This window comes from Aquila chrysaetos, chromosome 5, assembly GCF_900496995.4.
Source record: "Aquila chrysaetos chrysaetos chromosome 5, bAquChr1.4, whole genome shotgun sequence".
In the NCBI taxonomy this organism is placed as follows: Eukaryota; Metazoa; Chordata; class Aves; order Accipitriformes; family Accipitridae; genus Aquila; species Aquila chrysaetos.
Window position 1 is genome coordinate 38,384,633 of NC_044008.1, and position 17,307 is coordinate 38,401,939.

The window sequence follows — 17,307 nt, forward strand, 5'->3', positions numbered from 1 at the left end:
TGGGGCACTTCTTGTCTGCAGTGAACTGACAGCAGAGCAGAGGAGGCTGTGGCACAGCCTCCCCAACTCAACTGCCACATTACACAAGCATTACGGGTTGAGAAGCCCCTGTCAGTAACTGCCAGCACCCCATTACACAAGCAAATTGCTCTGCGTTAGCTTTAAAACGGCCAAAAATAAAAGGAATCCAACAACTGTTGCTGCGTGTGTCAGCAGACTCACCGGACTGTGTGCTGGTTTGTGCTGCAGCATCAGAGTCCTGGGTGCTCCAGGGTCTGTCCCACCCTGTCAGGTTGAGGGACTGCAGGCCAAGGCACAGATCGTTGGTGTCTGGGAGGCCACGGGAAGACTCTTGCGTGGATGTGGGGAAAAGCATCCTGCTTGCCACTGCTTCTTCAGAGTCCTGGAAGTCTGCTCAGATTGAGAACAAACAGAAGCTTGAGAGTTCAGGGCTGCTTTTTTCTTTTTAAAGAAGGAGTTTTCCAAAGCATTAAGCCCCGAGCCAGGTCTCGTGCTGCTCTGAAGCCACGGCTTCTGCAACTAGCAGTTGCACCCCAAAAGGGAGGGCTACCATATGTCCAGAAACCAGCCCCCTACCCCCCTCAGCCCCTCCACCTTCCTATCCCGTCTGCATTACTGACTGGGTCAGCATGTGACCAGGCTGCTGATGCTTACTGTGCTGACAGTGACGTCACTCAGCCATGCAAGAGAACTGCATCAGCTCTTACAAAATAAAGGTAAGAAGAAAGGATAAGATTTCCCCGGAAAGACAAGACGGCAGGCAGGAGGAGAGAGGTGCAGCTCCAGTAAATCAAGGGAGGCAGGCAGCACAAAAGCAGGGCTCCACAATACGGCACAGCAGACGAGAGGCTCGAGGCAGCAATCCCCCCAGCAACGACGACAGCAGCAGCAGCGACAGAGCAGTTAGTTTTAGTGCTACCCAGCTCTCCTGTCCCCGCCTCCCTCCACCCACAAAACCCAAAAACACTTTATTCCTGGACAGACTCCAGCTGCTGGCTCCAATTCACAGCCCAATGCAAAGCTTCACAATTCTGCTAGCATAATCTATTTGGTTCAACTTGGCCACTGTGCCTCACTGACTCTGCATTGTTTACCACTGAGTAACAAGGATAACCTTCAACGCCCCCCCCCCCCCCGCTACCCAGAGAGAAGCCCATGATCCTGGGTCCAGCCCGAGCAGGCACATCACACTGGTACAGGAAGAAGAGGACCAGCTGGAGCACAGGACCCATTTCACATCAGGAATTTTTCATGGCCTGTTTACCTTCCACCCGCCTGGTCCCCCCCCTTTCCCAGCCCTCCCCTCCCCTGCGGGGTGTTCACAAGCCTACGGTACTGGAGATGCCGGATTCTTGCCTCGGTTTAAGCCTGTGCCAACAGCCTAAGGAAATGCAGCAGGTTCATAGTCTGAGAATTCCAGTTTAATGCGGGGATCTGGGGGCTGATGAAACCACAAGATGCTCAGCTGTGTTACCCGAAATCTGAGTCAGAGGGCATTTATAAGCCAGCTACCAAGCAGCAGCAGCTGTCTCCTCCTCCTCCCCCTGCCCCCACACCCTCCCACTGTGCCATCAGATGTACACCTCGCACACACCACTCCCCGCTCTTCAGCAGGGCGCTGCAGTGACTCTAGCCTGTCACGTTATCCCTCACGTGCAGCCCGGCCATCCCAGACAGCCTGACAGCGTTCCTGGCCTCCTTTTCCACATCCACAGCCACATCCCATGCCACTCAGTTGCCCATGACCTAGCAAAGCCCACGCAAGGGTCGGTGGCAGGTGGGTACCCTACACGAGATGCAGGCCACTGCTGCCACCAGAGGTGGGACCCTCACCTTCACCCCATGGCGATCTGGGGAGTGCCAACATTCCCAGATCAGCGAGGGGGCTGAAGCACTGCAGTCGGGATGAGAGCAGCTAAAACAGTACCTTCTGGCAACGTGCCACCTTCCCCCTTCCCAGCTGCAGCCTCCTCTACCACACTTCACCAGGATAGCATCCACTAGTAGTACTAGTACAAGCTGTAGTGCCAATTCAGTCACATTACTATCAAGCACCTGTAACAGCATCAAATATTCCTCTGAAAGCATCACGCTGCATCTTCAGCAGGGTATTTCACTGCATTAATTCTACCAGTATAGTTTTCAGATTGCTTGTTTTGGACAGGCCCTAAAAACATCTATAATGCAGCTGTAGGGAGGAGAGGATAAAGGCACATTGCTCAGACAACTCAGTTCCCACAGCAACCATAACTTGCCCATATGAATATGTAACATTTCTGCATTTTCATAAATGCAGAAGTGCTGTGCTCTAGCCCAGATCCTTGGCAGTACGAGACTACCTTCCCTTTGGGGACCAGGATCTTGCTAGGTTTTATGCCATCTTCAAGATTAATTCCCACCAAGCTTCATCTTCTGGGAAGCATGGACACAAATAGAGTATCAACAGACAGAACTTGAATCCCACTCGGATTCAACATCTTGGATGAAACCCACCACTGAAGAAATAAGGAAAATAGGGAACAAATTTATCAGTGCCAAGAAGCACTCACTCCACAGCATCCAACCACATTTTCACCAGCTATCTACATTTTTCAGGAAATAAGCTGTTTTGTTTAATTGAACCCAATGAGATTCAAGTTCAAGAGATCTATGTTTCCCTCTGATGACTTCAATCTACATTAAAGACAAGCTCCCTGCAATTCAGTTACAGGTATAACTGCTGAAGCACAGAGTAGAATTTGCTTAGATAACCAGCGTTTTTTAGTTAGACCTTTTCCCACCCAAAGCAAACAGCCAGTACAAGCCTGCTTCCCCTTTAACACTCCCAGCCATGCTGAAAGATGGATACATGTCATCAAGGAAAAACACCAACTTAAAAAATAAAATTTAAATGGATTTTTGGAATAGTTATCTTAAAATTCAGAGCCTGGAAATTTGTTACAAAGCAATCAATTGTTGATGGCAGACAAAACTAATAGGATACCGGGGCAGGAAGAATTAATTTCCTACAAAAATTCAGTCTAAGGAGTCATAACCTCAAGTTATTCATAAGTAACCATCTATCAAATATTAAATAATTTCACTTTGCAACCTAACGCAGCCCAACCCAGCCCAAATGCTTTGCTGCAGACTTTCCCAAGCCCCAAGAACCAGCATGAGTCTTTCCAACCTGAATATTTCCCTGGAGTCGCCACTGAAAGACAACCATCCTGGCAGAGGGAGCCACGCTGTGCTGGGCTCATGCCCGAGCACTGGGGAGAGACTGAGCTCCCGCCTCCCAAGCCAGTCAGGTTTGATTTCAAGAGCATCATGAGAAGGTCCTTAGTAAAACATGCTAGTCTCAGAGCAGGCGGTTCTCCTGGATGACATCTTCCTGTCTGTCCAGGAGATCCCTGGAGCCAAGGCATACCGCAGCACAGGCTGGACAGCTTTCCACACCACCGCCTGGATGGAAAGCTGCATTTTTCAGACTTCAGATGTTAGCACTGCATTTAAGACATTTCAAAGGCTTCTTCAACGCGAGCATCTCCACACAGTTCAGCTCTTAACCTGCAGTTTAACCCTACCAGCCCAGACAGCATACACAAGCTGCAACCCCAGCCACTTGTCCCCACCCCAGCACTCCCTCCCCACTTACACCAGTTTAGGCAGATGAGTTTCCACACAGGAAGCTGTGCTGGGGAGCTGATCTGGTTAAAACCAAGCCACAGGGAGTTAGTTTTAAGCCTGGCTCATTCCCCTGATCTGGTATGCAGTGTGGCTGCACCAACCAGGCATTTGAAACAGGAAAACATTTAGAAAATTACAGCCTAAGCCTGCGCAGAGAGGACAAGCAGGGACTAGCACCAGGAGCTGTGATCCACAGGCAGTTTGTGGCAGGCAGGTTAAGGTAGCATGGGGAGAGCCAAGCATGATTCAGTCACTGTCCCATAGCAGCAGCATCTCTGTGCCATCAGACTTAGTCTTGAAAGGTAACACTTCATTCAAGTGCAAAGACATTCAGATGTTTGAGCCTTCCAGACCTAGGCCACTTGCAAAGCCAGCTAAAAATCCAGTAAATGGGTTTTAGCTTGAAAACTGAGAAAAATCCAGAGAAAGGAGGCAACAGAACAGTTAAGCAAACATGAACCAAACAAGCTAGATCCCACTCCTACTGCCTCTGCAGCCATGAAGAGGTCTCCCTTTGCTCCCACATGCTAATTTCTAGCTGAACCCGAGTACAGAGGAAGCCCCTCCACCAACGAGGTCCCTGAGTATACAAAGCAGCTGAAGGATAAGCACAACTCAGGTGTAAGCTGTTCACTGACAAAACCAGATTCACCTTTGTGTGCAGCAACCCTGTGGACTAGAGCTCTGACCAAGGCTGAACTTCCAAACCAAATCCAGAGAAGCAGGAGGCAAGGCCAGCACTTCTGCAGCCTTGGGATCACAAATGGGAAGGCAGCTCACAGCAGAAGCATTGTTTTGCCTTTCACACCTCTACACCTCCAGTTTTAAAGGCTAGGAATTGCATCCCTGAAAATTAAGCTTCTCAAGTATGTTTTGCACACAAGACAAACAAATCTCAAGTGAAAGCTTTTAGAGGATGAGCCAATTGTATTCCTAAGGTGCATGGGGGATCATCAGGGGCTTAGGAAAGCTCTTGTTAGGCATAAACCTACTAGTTACAAGAGGTTTTCCTGATACACAACTAAGCATCTTCCCTGTAATCTGAAAAATTCCACAAGCGGAGACATTTGCTGCTGCATGACCTGTTTCACAGCCAGATGAAGGAGTCTGCCTTATTCCAGTAACCACAAACACTTGAACAGCTAGCAAGCAACTATTTAAGAAACTAAGGAAGACGGCACCGCAACTAGCCTTGCTCCTCTACCCACCTCTTGCAAGAGTAAGAGTGAGAGACTGCCACAGGATTACAGCACCAAAGCTTGAACGACAGAGCACAGTATGTCAGGAAACCTGCTGGATCTTCAGCAACACCATCCAATTCACAACTGCTGCAGAGTGCAACAGCTCTAGGCAAAGTCCCTGCTCTCTGCAGAACACAGTGATCTACTTCCATTTGCAGATCTGATGAAGAAACCCATTTACTAGAACTACTTTCCAGTATAGAAAAGCATTGTGCCCATGCAGGCAAAGACCTGTTAATGTGACACTTGAAATAAAGGCCAAAACCAAAGGCAGTAGGCGTGCACCTCTTTTGGAGCACCGGTGTTGAATTTCACTATCCTGGATGTGTCTACCTGGCATACAGCATTTTTGGGGCAAACACAATTGTTCTAAGCTGCCAGCTCCAGGTGAGCTCCTGCTAACAGCCTTGCTCTGCCTCAGGCACCCTGTTAACCCCACACACTCCAGGCAAGCAGTGCTAATTTTGGGTCTCTGCATTTTACAACATTTTGTCCCCTCATCCAAGACCACACACATCAGGTGAGCTGCATCCAGCACTGTCTGGCATGTTTCCTCATGGCTGCAGGGCAGCGAACAGAGGAACTGACATTATAGTACCAGAGGGGACTTTTTGGGTGGCTAAACAAGTGATAGGTCATTAATTGACTGCAGTTGAGAGCAAACAGGAAGCCAATTTAGTCATCACCTAGTCTGGGTTTGCATTTGTCCTTCAGTTTTCCTTAAATAAAGCAGCCACTGAGAATCATTAGGACATGATGGGCCACAACTAACAGCCTTTACACTGAACTTGACACCTTAGGCCACTCCCATCCACAGGAAGTCATTTAAGCATCTCCCATTTCTTCACACAATGGACTGTCAATTTATAGCAAAATAATGGCCGCTTTGTCTCAGTTAGATGAGCAGGGCTTAATGAAAGGGAAATCAATGCTGCTGGGACATTTGGGGTACCTACAATCCTTTTAAATCCCATTTGTTTTAAGCCAGCATTGCCTTCAGTTGAAGCTGTCAGCTTCACCAGGTGAGTAAATGGGCTTGCAAAGCTGAAGAGGGAGCTTTACTCACAGTTCTACTTCATTAAGCTGGAAGTTGTGCTACAAAACAGGATGATGATTTCAAAAGCTGATTTAGGTTGGTTTGGTTTTTTTTAAACAAATCTGGTAGCAGCACCTTCCACTCAGCAAGGCCCAGCTTTAAAGCCTGGCAAACAAACCACCTGCTGCCTTAAGAAACTGGCTTTGCTCACATTCTTATTCAGACAGGTGATGAACATGCAGATCAGCTTTATATTTGGGAGAGGAGAACCACATTCCATGTGAAGCAGTTGCTCAAGGTCAGGCTGTACTCCAGCAGCACTGACAGGAGTTGAGCTGGTGGGAGATGTTGACTCCTGCCTCTATCAAGGCCACATTCTCTCCCATCTCCAACACCACACTAAAAGCCACTAAAGGTTAATGTCTGCACTACACAACCTTGCTGAGGAAGTTTTGCTTTTCTTCAGAGAGGACTAATCAGCCTGAAAGGCAGGTGTTTTGAAGCACCATGCAATCCTGTCCCAGAAGCTACCAGACAGGTTCTACAATTACAGCTTTCACCACACTGCTGCACTGTACCCTTTGGTTTGGGCTAGCAACTTAAGCCTAGTGCTTGGGGAACTGCTAGAGCAAGCACCCATGAACCACTGCAGTCGTCAGGCTGGGCCTGACAACTTGGATCATTTTGACAAGGCAACTAAGTTCACCAAGGATTATCATTAACTGCAAACTGATCTTTACAGAGATTTAACATTAGGCATGACAAGCTAAGTCTCCAGTGGCAGCCCCTTCTACCACACAGCTCCACCCAGGTCTGGATAACCCTCCAACTGTGTCAGATCCAGGACTGCTGAATAAGCTTGTTCTCTCACATTGCTCAGACTGCTACTGTACTGATCTCTTCTCAGCACCATCTTACTGCGCACCTCATCACACCGAGTAAGGCGTCTCCACACGTGTTTCCCCAATAGCATTAGTGAAAGGTCACAAACTTCTGCCATCCCTTCTCCACCACGTGTAATTCTCTTAATGCTGAATGTGGCTTCTTAAACACAAGTCCAATCCAGGATAAATTTAGTTTGACCTGAGGAAGACAACTGAAAAGCTTGAGGTACCATGAAAAAAGTACAAGTATTTCCCCTGCTGGAATAAAATCGCTTCCCCAGACTCTCCCACCAAAAAAGTTTAAGTTGTAAAAAGACAGTTCTTTCACCTACAATAGCTACTACATTAAGGGTGGATCTCCAGGCTCATTAAGACTGCCCAAGCTATGAATTTCATGATAATACAGCCTAACTACAATACACAAGTTGTTCCTGCACTGAGTAAAAGCACCAGAGGCTCATGAATTCTTCAGAAGTGATTTAACTTGGAGCAGTGACAAGATACCACATGAGATCAAGGGTCTCCGCTCCCTTGGTCACCTACCCAGAAGCCAGGCTCACTGAAGACACAACACTGATCTTGCAGAGCCTCATCTTGTTCACTCAAAGGCATGGCAAACAGCTCCAACAGCCTGCTTCAGGCTCTAAACCATCTGCCCAGCACACGGGGCAGTTAGCTGCATTATATTCTGCCTTTTAGTAATCAGCTGCTCAGCCCTACAGCCATCAGGTATGAATTTCTGCAAGAGACTGCCACAACCTAGGCCAGGGTCCAAGCACTGAAGCACCTCCCCATTTGCAGATCACAGCTGCCCTAGGATTTGTGTTCTTGCTTGTGTCCAGCACGAACTTTTCCATGAAGATGATGTTCATTAGCAACACATTAAACAAGGGAAGCAGCTCATGCACTTTACCCATCCAGAGACAGAAGAAAGCTTGCAGAAGTGCTGCATTCAGGCCCTCATTACCTACTGAGAGGTCCTGACTCTGACACCAACAAAACAAGGCTAGGACTGCAAGTAGACTAATAACTCTGAACTGCTGATGCACTGGCAAATGCTGACTCATCCACATATTTACAGCTGATAACTGCTGGCCTGGCCAGCGTAGCTCAGGTTGTACTCTATCAGTCTCTTGTACAGCCCAGAGGCACCTTCTGAAAGAGATCACGTTTCCATTAGCCTAAACAGTGAGGGCACCCAAGGCAGCCACTTTCTAGCCCAGGGTCAGCAGTGCCCAGCATCCTTTGGGAAGTGAGCAAGCCTCTTCCCCTCACACCATCACAAGCATTTGTGCCACTGCACAAGAGATTTGATACAAGCTAAAGTCTCCTGTCAGGTTAACTAATGCTGAACAGGGCCCCCCCCCACTGGTCCCCGAGCTGCACAAGTGGCTGTGCCAGCAGCCAACACCCACTCATGAGACTGGCCTCAACTGCTATGTCAGGAACAAGAAAAGCTGCTTAGGATGTCCCAAAAAGCCCAACTTTGGTTGCCCTGCAGCAGAAATAATGTTTGCTAGAGGAGGCCTCCCTTTTTTACATGCAAATCCCATTGTATTTGTCCTACAAGAGGTCTTCCACCAAAGTTACTCAATGATAGCCTGAAACACAAGCACAGTTTAACACCACTGAAGGGAATTTCACCCAGTTTCCAATCAAGGCACCACCTGCCAGCAGCTCCACACCAGGCAAGACCCTCTGCTCCAGACATCCATAAGAAATACAACAGTAACTGACAGACCAAGCAGAGATTTACATGCAGCAGGCCAGTAAGCAGGTTCATTTCATTGCCAGGTGAATACTCCAGTTCCTCAGAGAAGAGCTTTAGAAGTCTAGAAGACAGTACTGCAAATTAAAATTGATGGGCTAGCTCTAAGCCCAGACCCAAAACCAGAACTAACCCACATCTTCACAGGATGAATCTGCTCTAGTGGGCAGGGATAGTTCCTTTATCAACCAAGTTAACTTTGGCAAGTAAGCTGGAACTTAATTAGGAAACCTTCCCATTCCAAATTATAAATGGAATATGAAGGGCTATAGCTAAGATTTCAATAAGGCAGCCAGAAACAACTCTTTCATGAACTCATTGTAAGGAGATAAAGGAAAATACTTAGGTTTATTTCTCCCTTATGCTTCCAGTGCATCAAGATCAGATACAACACTGACTACCACTGTGCCAAGGGACAAAAAATGTCTAAACAGCTCAGTACAACAGCGAATCTCTAAAAATGCACCACTAACCACACCACTGACCTGAATTCCTTAATATTCACTACGCAACTGCTCAGGAGTAGCCAGCATATCCTCCAATACCATTTTACTAGGCACGTTTCAAGCAATGCTGGCTGTAGATCCGTACCTCGAAGCAAACGATTCGCTTCCTCTGGTATTTCTGCAGCGCCAGCACAGGATCACATGGCCAGATCAGCCCCTGGTCCACAGTGCTAAGCCCTTCAAATACCCAGGAGATTAAGCTGCCCTGGAAGTCATCTGGTAGCAGTCATTTCCCTAGCCCAGAACAAAGTTGCACTGCGCAAGCATCAAACAGACCCACAGGGTGCCCAGACACCCATTTGCAGCTTTTTTTTTTACACCCATTTGATTAAAACTCATCAGATTATCCACAAGCACAAGACAACCCTGCCTCCAAGTGACTGCAGAGAAAGCTTCTCTGCCTATAGCAGCCTGCAAGGTCACCAGCTGGTGAGGTTTGTCCCTTCCCACTTTGTTTTGGGACAAGTCCAGAGGGTCAGTTTGTTTACAATAATGGCCAAAGTGTTTATTGACCCTATAATTCAAAGGCTAGAGGAGCAACAGCAATCTCTTTCAAGTGCCCAAATCCTTGGCACAAGTACCATCGCATAGAAGTGTGCTGGCAAGAGGAACATCAGGCACCGGGCAGGTACATTTACTGGCAGATCTTACCTACTGTAAAGGGACAAAAGCACGTCCTTCACTTACATAAAAATACTCCTGGACCCAACAATCTTTGCTCTGGCATGGAGCCTTTTGTTTTGAGGCAGATCAAGTGCAAGACAGCAGAATATGCCCACTCCCCTCAGCCTGTAGGAAGCAAGAACTCACAGCACTGATTTCATAATCCCAAGCTTGCTTTGCAAGAAAGTCTTCACCTACATGTACTGCTTTGGTGTGCCCTTAAATACTTGATTAACTGACCTGTAGCAAACATGGTTATTCAAAATTCTTTTGCATTTTTAATATATGCAGCAGATCAGCCATACTAACCAAACAGATTAATCCGGCCTCCAGGAAAGGCAGACTAAATGAGTCTGCTGGAACTATCTATGCCAGAAGTTGGCAGGTCAGGCAGCGAAAGCTCACGTTCTGCCCACACAGTGATCCACAGCATCACAGGGAGCATAAGCAAGCCTTCCCAGGCACCTCCACACTGCCAGGGAACACATGGATTATCCATTTCAGGCACAGAAATGAGACACCCCCCCCCCCCCCCGATACCAAAACAGCATTAACCCCAACTCCAAGCATCCCTGATCATGAGCACATGCCAACCACCACAGATTACCACCACCACATGTTCGCTAGGTACCACAAAGCAACTCCCTCCTTCTGCCAGCCCCAAATCCTCAAGATCACCTAAAACCCAGCCAAACACATCACCTGGCAGGATGTCACGTTTGCTTTTTGTGACAGGGGTGGTGCAGACTCCACTGAAATCCAAAGAGTTGTCCAACATTGCATTTATTCGGCGGAATATATCTGCATTGCTGCAAGTGGAAAGTGCAGGGGCATCTGGGCTATCCCAGCAGTCTTTTATGCTCCTCCCAGTATCTTCTTTCTGGTAAAAAAGAACAAGTATTAGTGTCAAGCAGGCTAGTACTCACCACTCAGCTTTCAACACATTGTAGAAAGTCTGGATTGCCTCCAATACTCACATTAGCTTTAGCTCCAGGTTTTAGTAACATTCAAATACAATTCTTGGCATTAAAGAACCAGTTAAGCAAACGGGTCAGCAAGTTGTCAGCACAGCCCACCAGACCAGGACCACCCCAGTCACAAACAGGTACCAGCGCACCACAGCTCAGATGAACTTTAGACTAATAGCCACAGCACCCAAACTAGTTTGGTTGCTAACATAAGCTCTCTGCTGCTTTTCTCCAGCACATCACAACACTAAAGCAGAGATTTGATTAACACAGGCATGCACCTTCTCCCCAGAATGAGCCTCCTGACACTGGAGGACAAGGGGGATGCTCATCAAGGCAGCCACCACAAGAAACCACAGCAGCTCCTCCTGTGCACAGCAGAAGAGAGCAAGGCTCACTTTACCACACATATTTAGGAGCTAGGAACAACATCTTGGAACAGCCCAAGTCAGCAGCCATGCAATCACTTCAGAAAACAGGCTTGCAGAAAAAAAACATGGCTTCCCAGCTAATCAAACATAGCCCCAAATTCCGAGGTATCCCTTGGAAGGGCAGAGGTTCAAATCCTGATCTTCCCTTTAGGTAGCAGCTCCTGACCATAAAGGGAGGTTACCCCAAACAAGCTCTGCTTTAGCATAACCCTCCACACTGATCTTCCAGCATCATGTTTTGGGACCATCCTAAACAAGCCAGAGCTCTTGTAAAGCTTCCTCTGCATGAAAAAGATCAAACCCTTCCTGCTTCCTGGTGCTGGTCCAGAGAACCAGCAAGAGCAGCTGCTTTCCCCAGCTCTGCTTGCAAGCCACTTTCACATCCAGGCTTGTTTCGATGCAGCTGCACAACATTCAAGCCTCTGCCAATCTAGAAGCCACTAAACTTAATCTCTAACCAGCATTTTTGGAACAGGGGCAGGTCTTCCCACCACCCAAAAGTCACTGCAGCAGAACTCTGCTCCTGAACATGCTGAGCAAACGGTATCACTATCAATTAAGACCCACATTAAAGAGAAGAGCAGGAAGGCACAACCTCGCCAGTCTTGGCCTCTGGAGCAGAATCCTTGCCATTAAGCAAATCAAGTTAGAGCCAAATTCAAAGAACTGAATTGCAGTGAGGCTGGCAAACAAGCCTCTGCTACTCCAAGACACACAGAAACCTATAGCTCTAAATTGGGCCATTTGTACTTGTCAAGGAGACATTTAATACGTCTACCTTTTGGATGCATTCCTGCAAGAGTTTTGGGCCTGACTTCCCCCACATCTCCTCCTGCTTCACCCACTAGCAAGCCTGAAGCACTGAGCTAGTTTTACTTTCAAAACACCCCTTGCTGATCTTTCCAGTATGCGGCCTGTGGCAGAAGGCAGGTCTAAACTGAATTTCACATGGACACAGGAACTTTAGCCCAGCCCGAGTACAGGACTTGCATTTCCCCCCCCGTCATTTGGAGCAGTTTTATTGCCATAACATATGATCTGAGAGTTTTCTCCACACGAGAGCTTCCCCCACCACCATTTAGCTAAAAGCAAAGGAAACCCTGTCCTGGAAGCAACAGGAATATGCTACCAAATTGTCAACTCACACGATGCGTCCAGGCAGGACCTGAACAACTGATTCAGGATTTCAGCCCCTTTAAGGCTATTAAGATCTATTCAGCACTGGGGTCAGGGATCTTTGTCTATTGAAAGGCTCAGCCCACCCCCACATAAGGTCCTGGGACTCTGCAGGCACAATGCAGGAACATTTACAAGCCAAGAATAAAACAGGTAGGGCTGAAAGTGAGCTTCAGGCAAGAGGAAACAGGCAAAGCAAGCTTTAAGTCATCTTTATAAAAAAGCAGCTGAGGAGTACAGAAGCTCAATTTAAGAAAGTATTGCCAGTCATCTTTAATAAAACGAAGTGCCATATCAGACTGCTTTGGCACAAGTGTGAAACTCCATACTCTACTCTTGTTACTGCTAAAGAACCACTTACAGCAAGAGGCAAAGCTTTTCCCTAGGAGTTTGTGCTAGCAAGACAAAAATAAACCTGAGCAGCAAACCAAATGTCTGACCCGTTCCTGCTTACTTTAGCATTTGATCCTTCCCACAACTGGCAGCACCAGTCCTGCTACAAACAAGAATAGAAAACAGCAAGATTATGGCCAAGCATTTCCACAAAAATTCCTTCCACTTACAGAGCTTTTAACCTTAAGACTGTCAAGGATATCCTAGAGATACTTGCAAGCAACCTGGACGCAGGAGCAGGCATCCAGCCCCTTGTAAGAAGTGACTCACATCTCTATACCTTCCCCTGCTAAAGCTCATCCTCCTCCCTGGACCCCTCAGAAATACTCCTTTGAGAAGAGCTTTGAAGGTCTTCAAAGCACGCAGGGCCCAAACCATTCAGCAGCCTGGATAGTCTGCTGGAAAGCATTTGCCAACATGTAATGTAGCTGGAGAATACGCCCATATCCTTCAGTCTCAATAGAGTTAATACCAAAGCACAGGAAAATATCACACCTGAGGCCACATCCTCCAGAACTTGCTATACCCTCACATCCCTAAGCCAAGACAAGCAAAGGAACACTCTTGAGCCCAGCTAGGATTCGCTTTCTCCATCTTGAAGGATTTTGCAATAGTTAAACACACACTGCCTGTTCAGGCTTCTCTGGAAGTCCTCCACGCAGCAGCAACTACAGCTACAGCCCACACTCGGAGCTGGTGATCCACTCTGCTTTCACTGAGGCACCAGTCCAGGAGCACTGGTGGGTCCTCCTTCCACCACAGGCCCTGGCACGTTGTGTGAAACACCAGGGTGTAACCAGTGACCCAACAATAGCCGTTCTCAGCCAGTCCTGCCTGCTACAGCACACAATCCCAATCCAGAGGAGGAGACACTGTTTTATTGGTGCAGCTGCTGGATGAACAAGTCAATAGAGAAACATGATCCAGCTGACAGGTTGCTTAAAGTCATCAAGAGTCAAACACTGCTTCCTGACACCTGGTAAGACACCCAGTCTCTGTTAAGAGCTAAGAGTTTCTAGGGATGTTCCTAGACCAGAAGCAAATGAGAAAGGCAATTCAGTTCCCTACAGTAGGCACACAGTGCCACAGAGCAAACAATTTAGAGGCTTCAGGTTAAATCATTGTGGTAGATCTGGAACACAGACCCAAGAAGCATCACAGACAAAGACACAGCAAGGCGAATCTCAGACAGGAGTATGGTCCATCCTATCCTGGCTCAGCTAAACCCTTAACCAAGAAGGCACGTCCAAGCATGATGATGCATCCCCAGGACTCTCCAAGGTCTCAAGGAGGGCACTGTCAGGCTCCAGACACCTCTAGCACTCCAAACAAAACACACCAGAGCGAGAAAAGGAGTGCCAGGCTTGATTTGGAATAGGGAGGAGGAGTTTCCACTCCCTCAGAATAACAGAGAGACAACCAATGAGCCTTTCCACCATGGTAGAGAGCTCTTGTTTTGGTGGATCTGCATCAAGAGGCTGGCAGCCAAAGCACAGCAGCTGTCGGGTCTCTGGAGTTCCCGCCCCATCAGCCCCAAGCAAATCCCATGACTGCAGCCTGAGGTTTAACTGCAGGAGGTCCCACTCCAGAGACACATGCACAACCTGTAGCAGCTCAGTCAGCGGAACAACATACACTTGTGCAGCAAAAGCCACCAAAGATGTCCAAGGTAAGTGGAAATGAGGGCACCACCACAGCCCCGAGGTAAACCTACAAATAATGAAATCCCAGGGCTAGGCAGAACCTGCAGCATCACAACAGCACTGGCACAGGATTAGGATATCCTAATCCTTAGGGAAGTCATTAAACACAGCTCAGCTGCCGGTATGGCCAAGATGTGCATTAGCTCCTGGGGACACTCTGGAACAGACAAGGCTCATCCACCTCAGCCACAATTCAGCCTTTGCTTTTTACATCTTTCACAGAAATCCCACTGGGGCAGTGCCGTACCAATGCTTGAAGGGGTTCACAGCACTGTAGCTACAGCCAAGAGGGCCTTGAATCCTGAGACAGAATTTAACATGCTGTTAAAATGGTGTCAGCCTCAACATAATCAAGCCAAGATGGCTCCAGACCTTGATCAAAGACAGCTCTAAAAGTCCTTTTTTTACTAGTATGTTTTGCTTCCCAAGCTGGAGTCGGCTACACCAATACAAAGCATAATATTGGTGTAACTGTTCCTACTGAGCAACACCACTAACAAAGCAACAAGCTGACACACCCAACTCATCCTAAACAGCATTAGGCTAGGCTGCATCAGCTCTCTCACCATCAGCAAGGCTGAGCTTAAGCAGCTCTGCCAGGTTTTAACTGTGTGGAGAGGGTCTTGAACACACCTGGCTGGAATCAAGACTGGAAGATTTTGATGGTATTATTTTACAGGGGATCACTGACTTCAGAACACCACCAATTTTGCCAAAACTCCTATTTTTAAAGAAGTTTCCCTGTCGAGGCACCTAGTTTTTGGTATTTTTTTAGAATAAAACATTAAGCTATCACTCACGTAGCTTTGGAAACAAGCAGTATCACAGCTGCCTGTTTCAGCACACTATCAAAACAGAGTAAGGTTTTAATTGCTTTAGGGAGACTGTTCCAGTCAAGATAAACTGCAGCAAAACAACAGGATCCTGAAACTCCTCACAAAAGACAGCTCCCACTCTTTGCAGAGCTCTAGCTGGAGCCCCTACACCGGAGCACCAACACTCCAGCTGCCAACACACATGGTTAGCCTATCAGGAAAGCAGCCACAACAAGCATTAATTGGTTTTAGCTGCGGAATACTGAAGGGTAAAAAAAGAACTTGTTTTTCATAAGACTTGTCTCTTGCCTTTGTCTATACAGTGCAGTTAGGGACTGGGTCACCAACAAAAGCCAGTCTTGCTACATGGAGCTTACAGTCACCTGGTTTACAAGTAAAATAGCAGCTCCATTCACTTTGTACACTCAGAACAACAGTCTAGAAGCACTCAGAACTACCACTTGCTACCAAGCAAGACCATGAGTACCCGCTCAAGCCAAAACACAGCCCACCATCACGAACCAGAACTCAGCACCTCCAGCTCAGCTTTGCCGCCCCCCTCCCCTCCCCAATAACCTGGGACGAGAGCAATCACAGGCACCGCTCGCTCACTGGACTAGGACCACTGGGTTTCCTCCAGTAATGGCTTCATCCCTGAAGGCAGCACGGGTCAGTTCATGGGTTCCCTGAGGCAAAGCTCCTTCGGAGCCCCTTCTAATCTCGGGGGGCGGGGGGGAGGGGCGGGCGGCAGCTGCCGGGCTTCAGGACTCAGCAGTGGGGCCCGACGTCGGGGGATGGAGGGGGCCGAGCGGGGGCCAAGCCCCGGAGGCCAAGCTCGGCCAGTCCGCTGAGGGAAGGAGCATTCCATCCCCACTGCTCCACCACCACACACGGAGAAAGGGCGGGAAATCACCTCAGCGCCGCTCCCCCTTCCCCCCCCCCCACCTACCGCCGCACGCCGCCAACGTGTGAAACCACGTGACGGGGGCGGCCTTAAAGGGGCCGCGCGCGCCGCCTGCTCTCCTCCCTCCCGCCTCGGCTCTGTGAGGCACCGGGCCCGCCGGCACGTGTCCCTCCCGCTTCTTTCTCCCCCCCCCCTCACCGGCGGGAAGGCCATTGCGGGGGGGGGGCGGCGACGCTGCGGGCGGAGTCCGGTAGAGGAGGGAAGCGACGGCAGCGGACAACCTTACCCGCCCCGCCGGCTTTTATCCCACACCGGGGGGGGGGGGGTGGGGGGGGGGTGGGGGGGGGGGGCGCCGCTGAGGGAAGGGGCCGAAGCGCATGCGCGCGGCGCCCGCCCACCGCGTGGCGCCCCCGCCCCATTACTCCTCCCCAATCCCGGCGTGCCCCGCGTGAGGTGGTGGGCGCGCGCTGGTTCCCGCCTTGAGGCGGTGTCTCTCCCTCTTCTCACGACGCCCGGCGGCGCCTTGAACATGCCCCCACCCCACATCCAGGGGCCGCCTCAGCGGCTGTGGTGTTCGCTGTGCCCCCTGTGAGGGGAATGGGACCCCCAAGGGGTTAAAACAGCTTCCTCCCTCCTCCGCCCCCAAGGGGAATGGGGTGGTGGGGGGGCTGCTGGCTCCCGGCTTCAGCCCCGCCATGGGCGCAAGGCAGGGCTGAGCGCTGCGGCTCTGGCCTCGGTCGGTGGGGAAATGGGCTTTTTCCCTGTGGGAACAAGCGCTTGACACCCAGCGGTTGGTGGTGCTGCTGCTCTGGCCAGCATTTCCTCACCCATCAAAAAAATAAAAGGTGATTTTATCCCATCTCCTACCCAGGTGCTGGAAAAAGCAGAAAGGCCCTCACCCTTTTTGCAGCAGCAGAAGGGGTCGGAGTTGAGGCGATTTGAGGCCTAGACCTTCCTGCGCGTCCTTTGCTCATCCTCTCCTTCCAGTGCTAGGCCTGGCTCCCCGCTGGGCTGCAGCTTTGGAAAGGGAGAGCCAGGGCTCTCTTAAATCCCACCCAACCCGTGCTGGGAGGAGAGATCTTGATAAAGAGTCAGATTTCCTTTTTTTTTTTTTTTTTTTTCCAGTTTG

The 17,307-nt window shown here is 49.2% G+C and overlaps 1 protein-coding gene across 5 annotated transcripts in view; it reads right to left on the minus strand.

The window, feature by feature from the left end:
* CPEB1 (cytoplasmic polyadenylation element binding protein 1) overlaps positions 1–17,198 on the minus strand; it is a 43,775-nt gene extending 26,577 nt beyond the window's left edge. The window contains exons 1-3 of one of the 5 annotated variants that reach the window (XM_030015072.2): positions 17,078–17,198; positions 10,491–10,668; positions 223–411 (exon numbers count right to left, since the gene is read on the minus strand). In XM_030015072.2, the coding sequence (XP_029870932.1) occupies positions 223–411; positions 10,491–10,668; positions 17,078–17,152 (442 nt within the window). In that variant the 5' untranslated portion in view covers positions 17,153–17,198. Of the gene's footprint in view, positions 1–222; positions 412–675; positions 1,248–1,377; positions 1,517–9,104; positions 9,211–10,490; positions 10,669–17,077 lie in introns of those variants that run through there. The other 4 variants (XM_030015073.2, XM_030015077.2, XM_030015074.2 and 1 more) reach the window with 4 other exon arrangements.
* Positions 17,199–17,307: the final 109 nt, after the last annotated feature.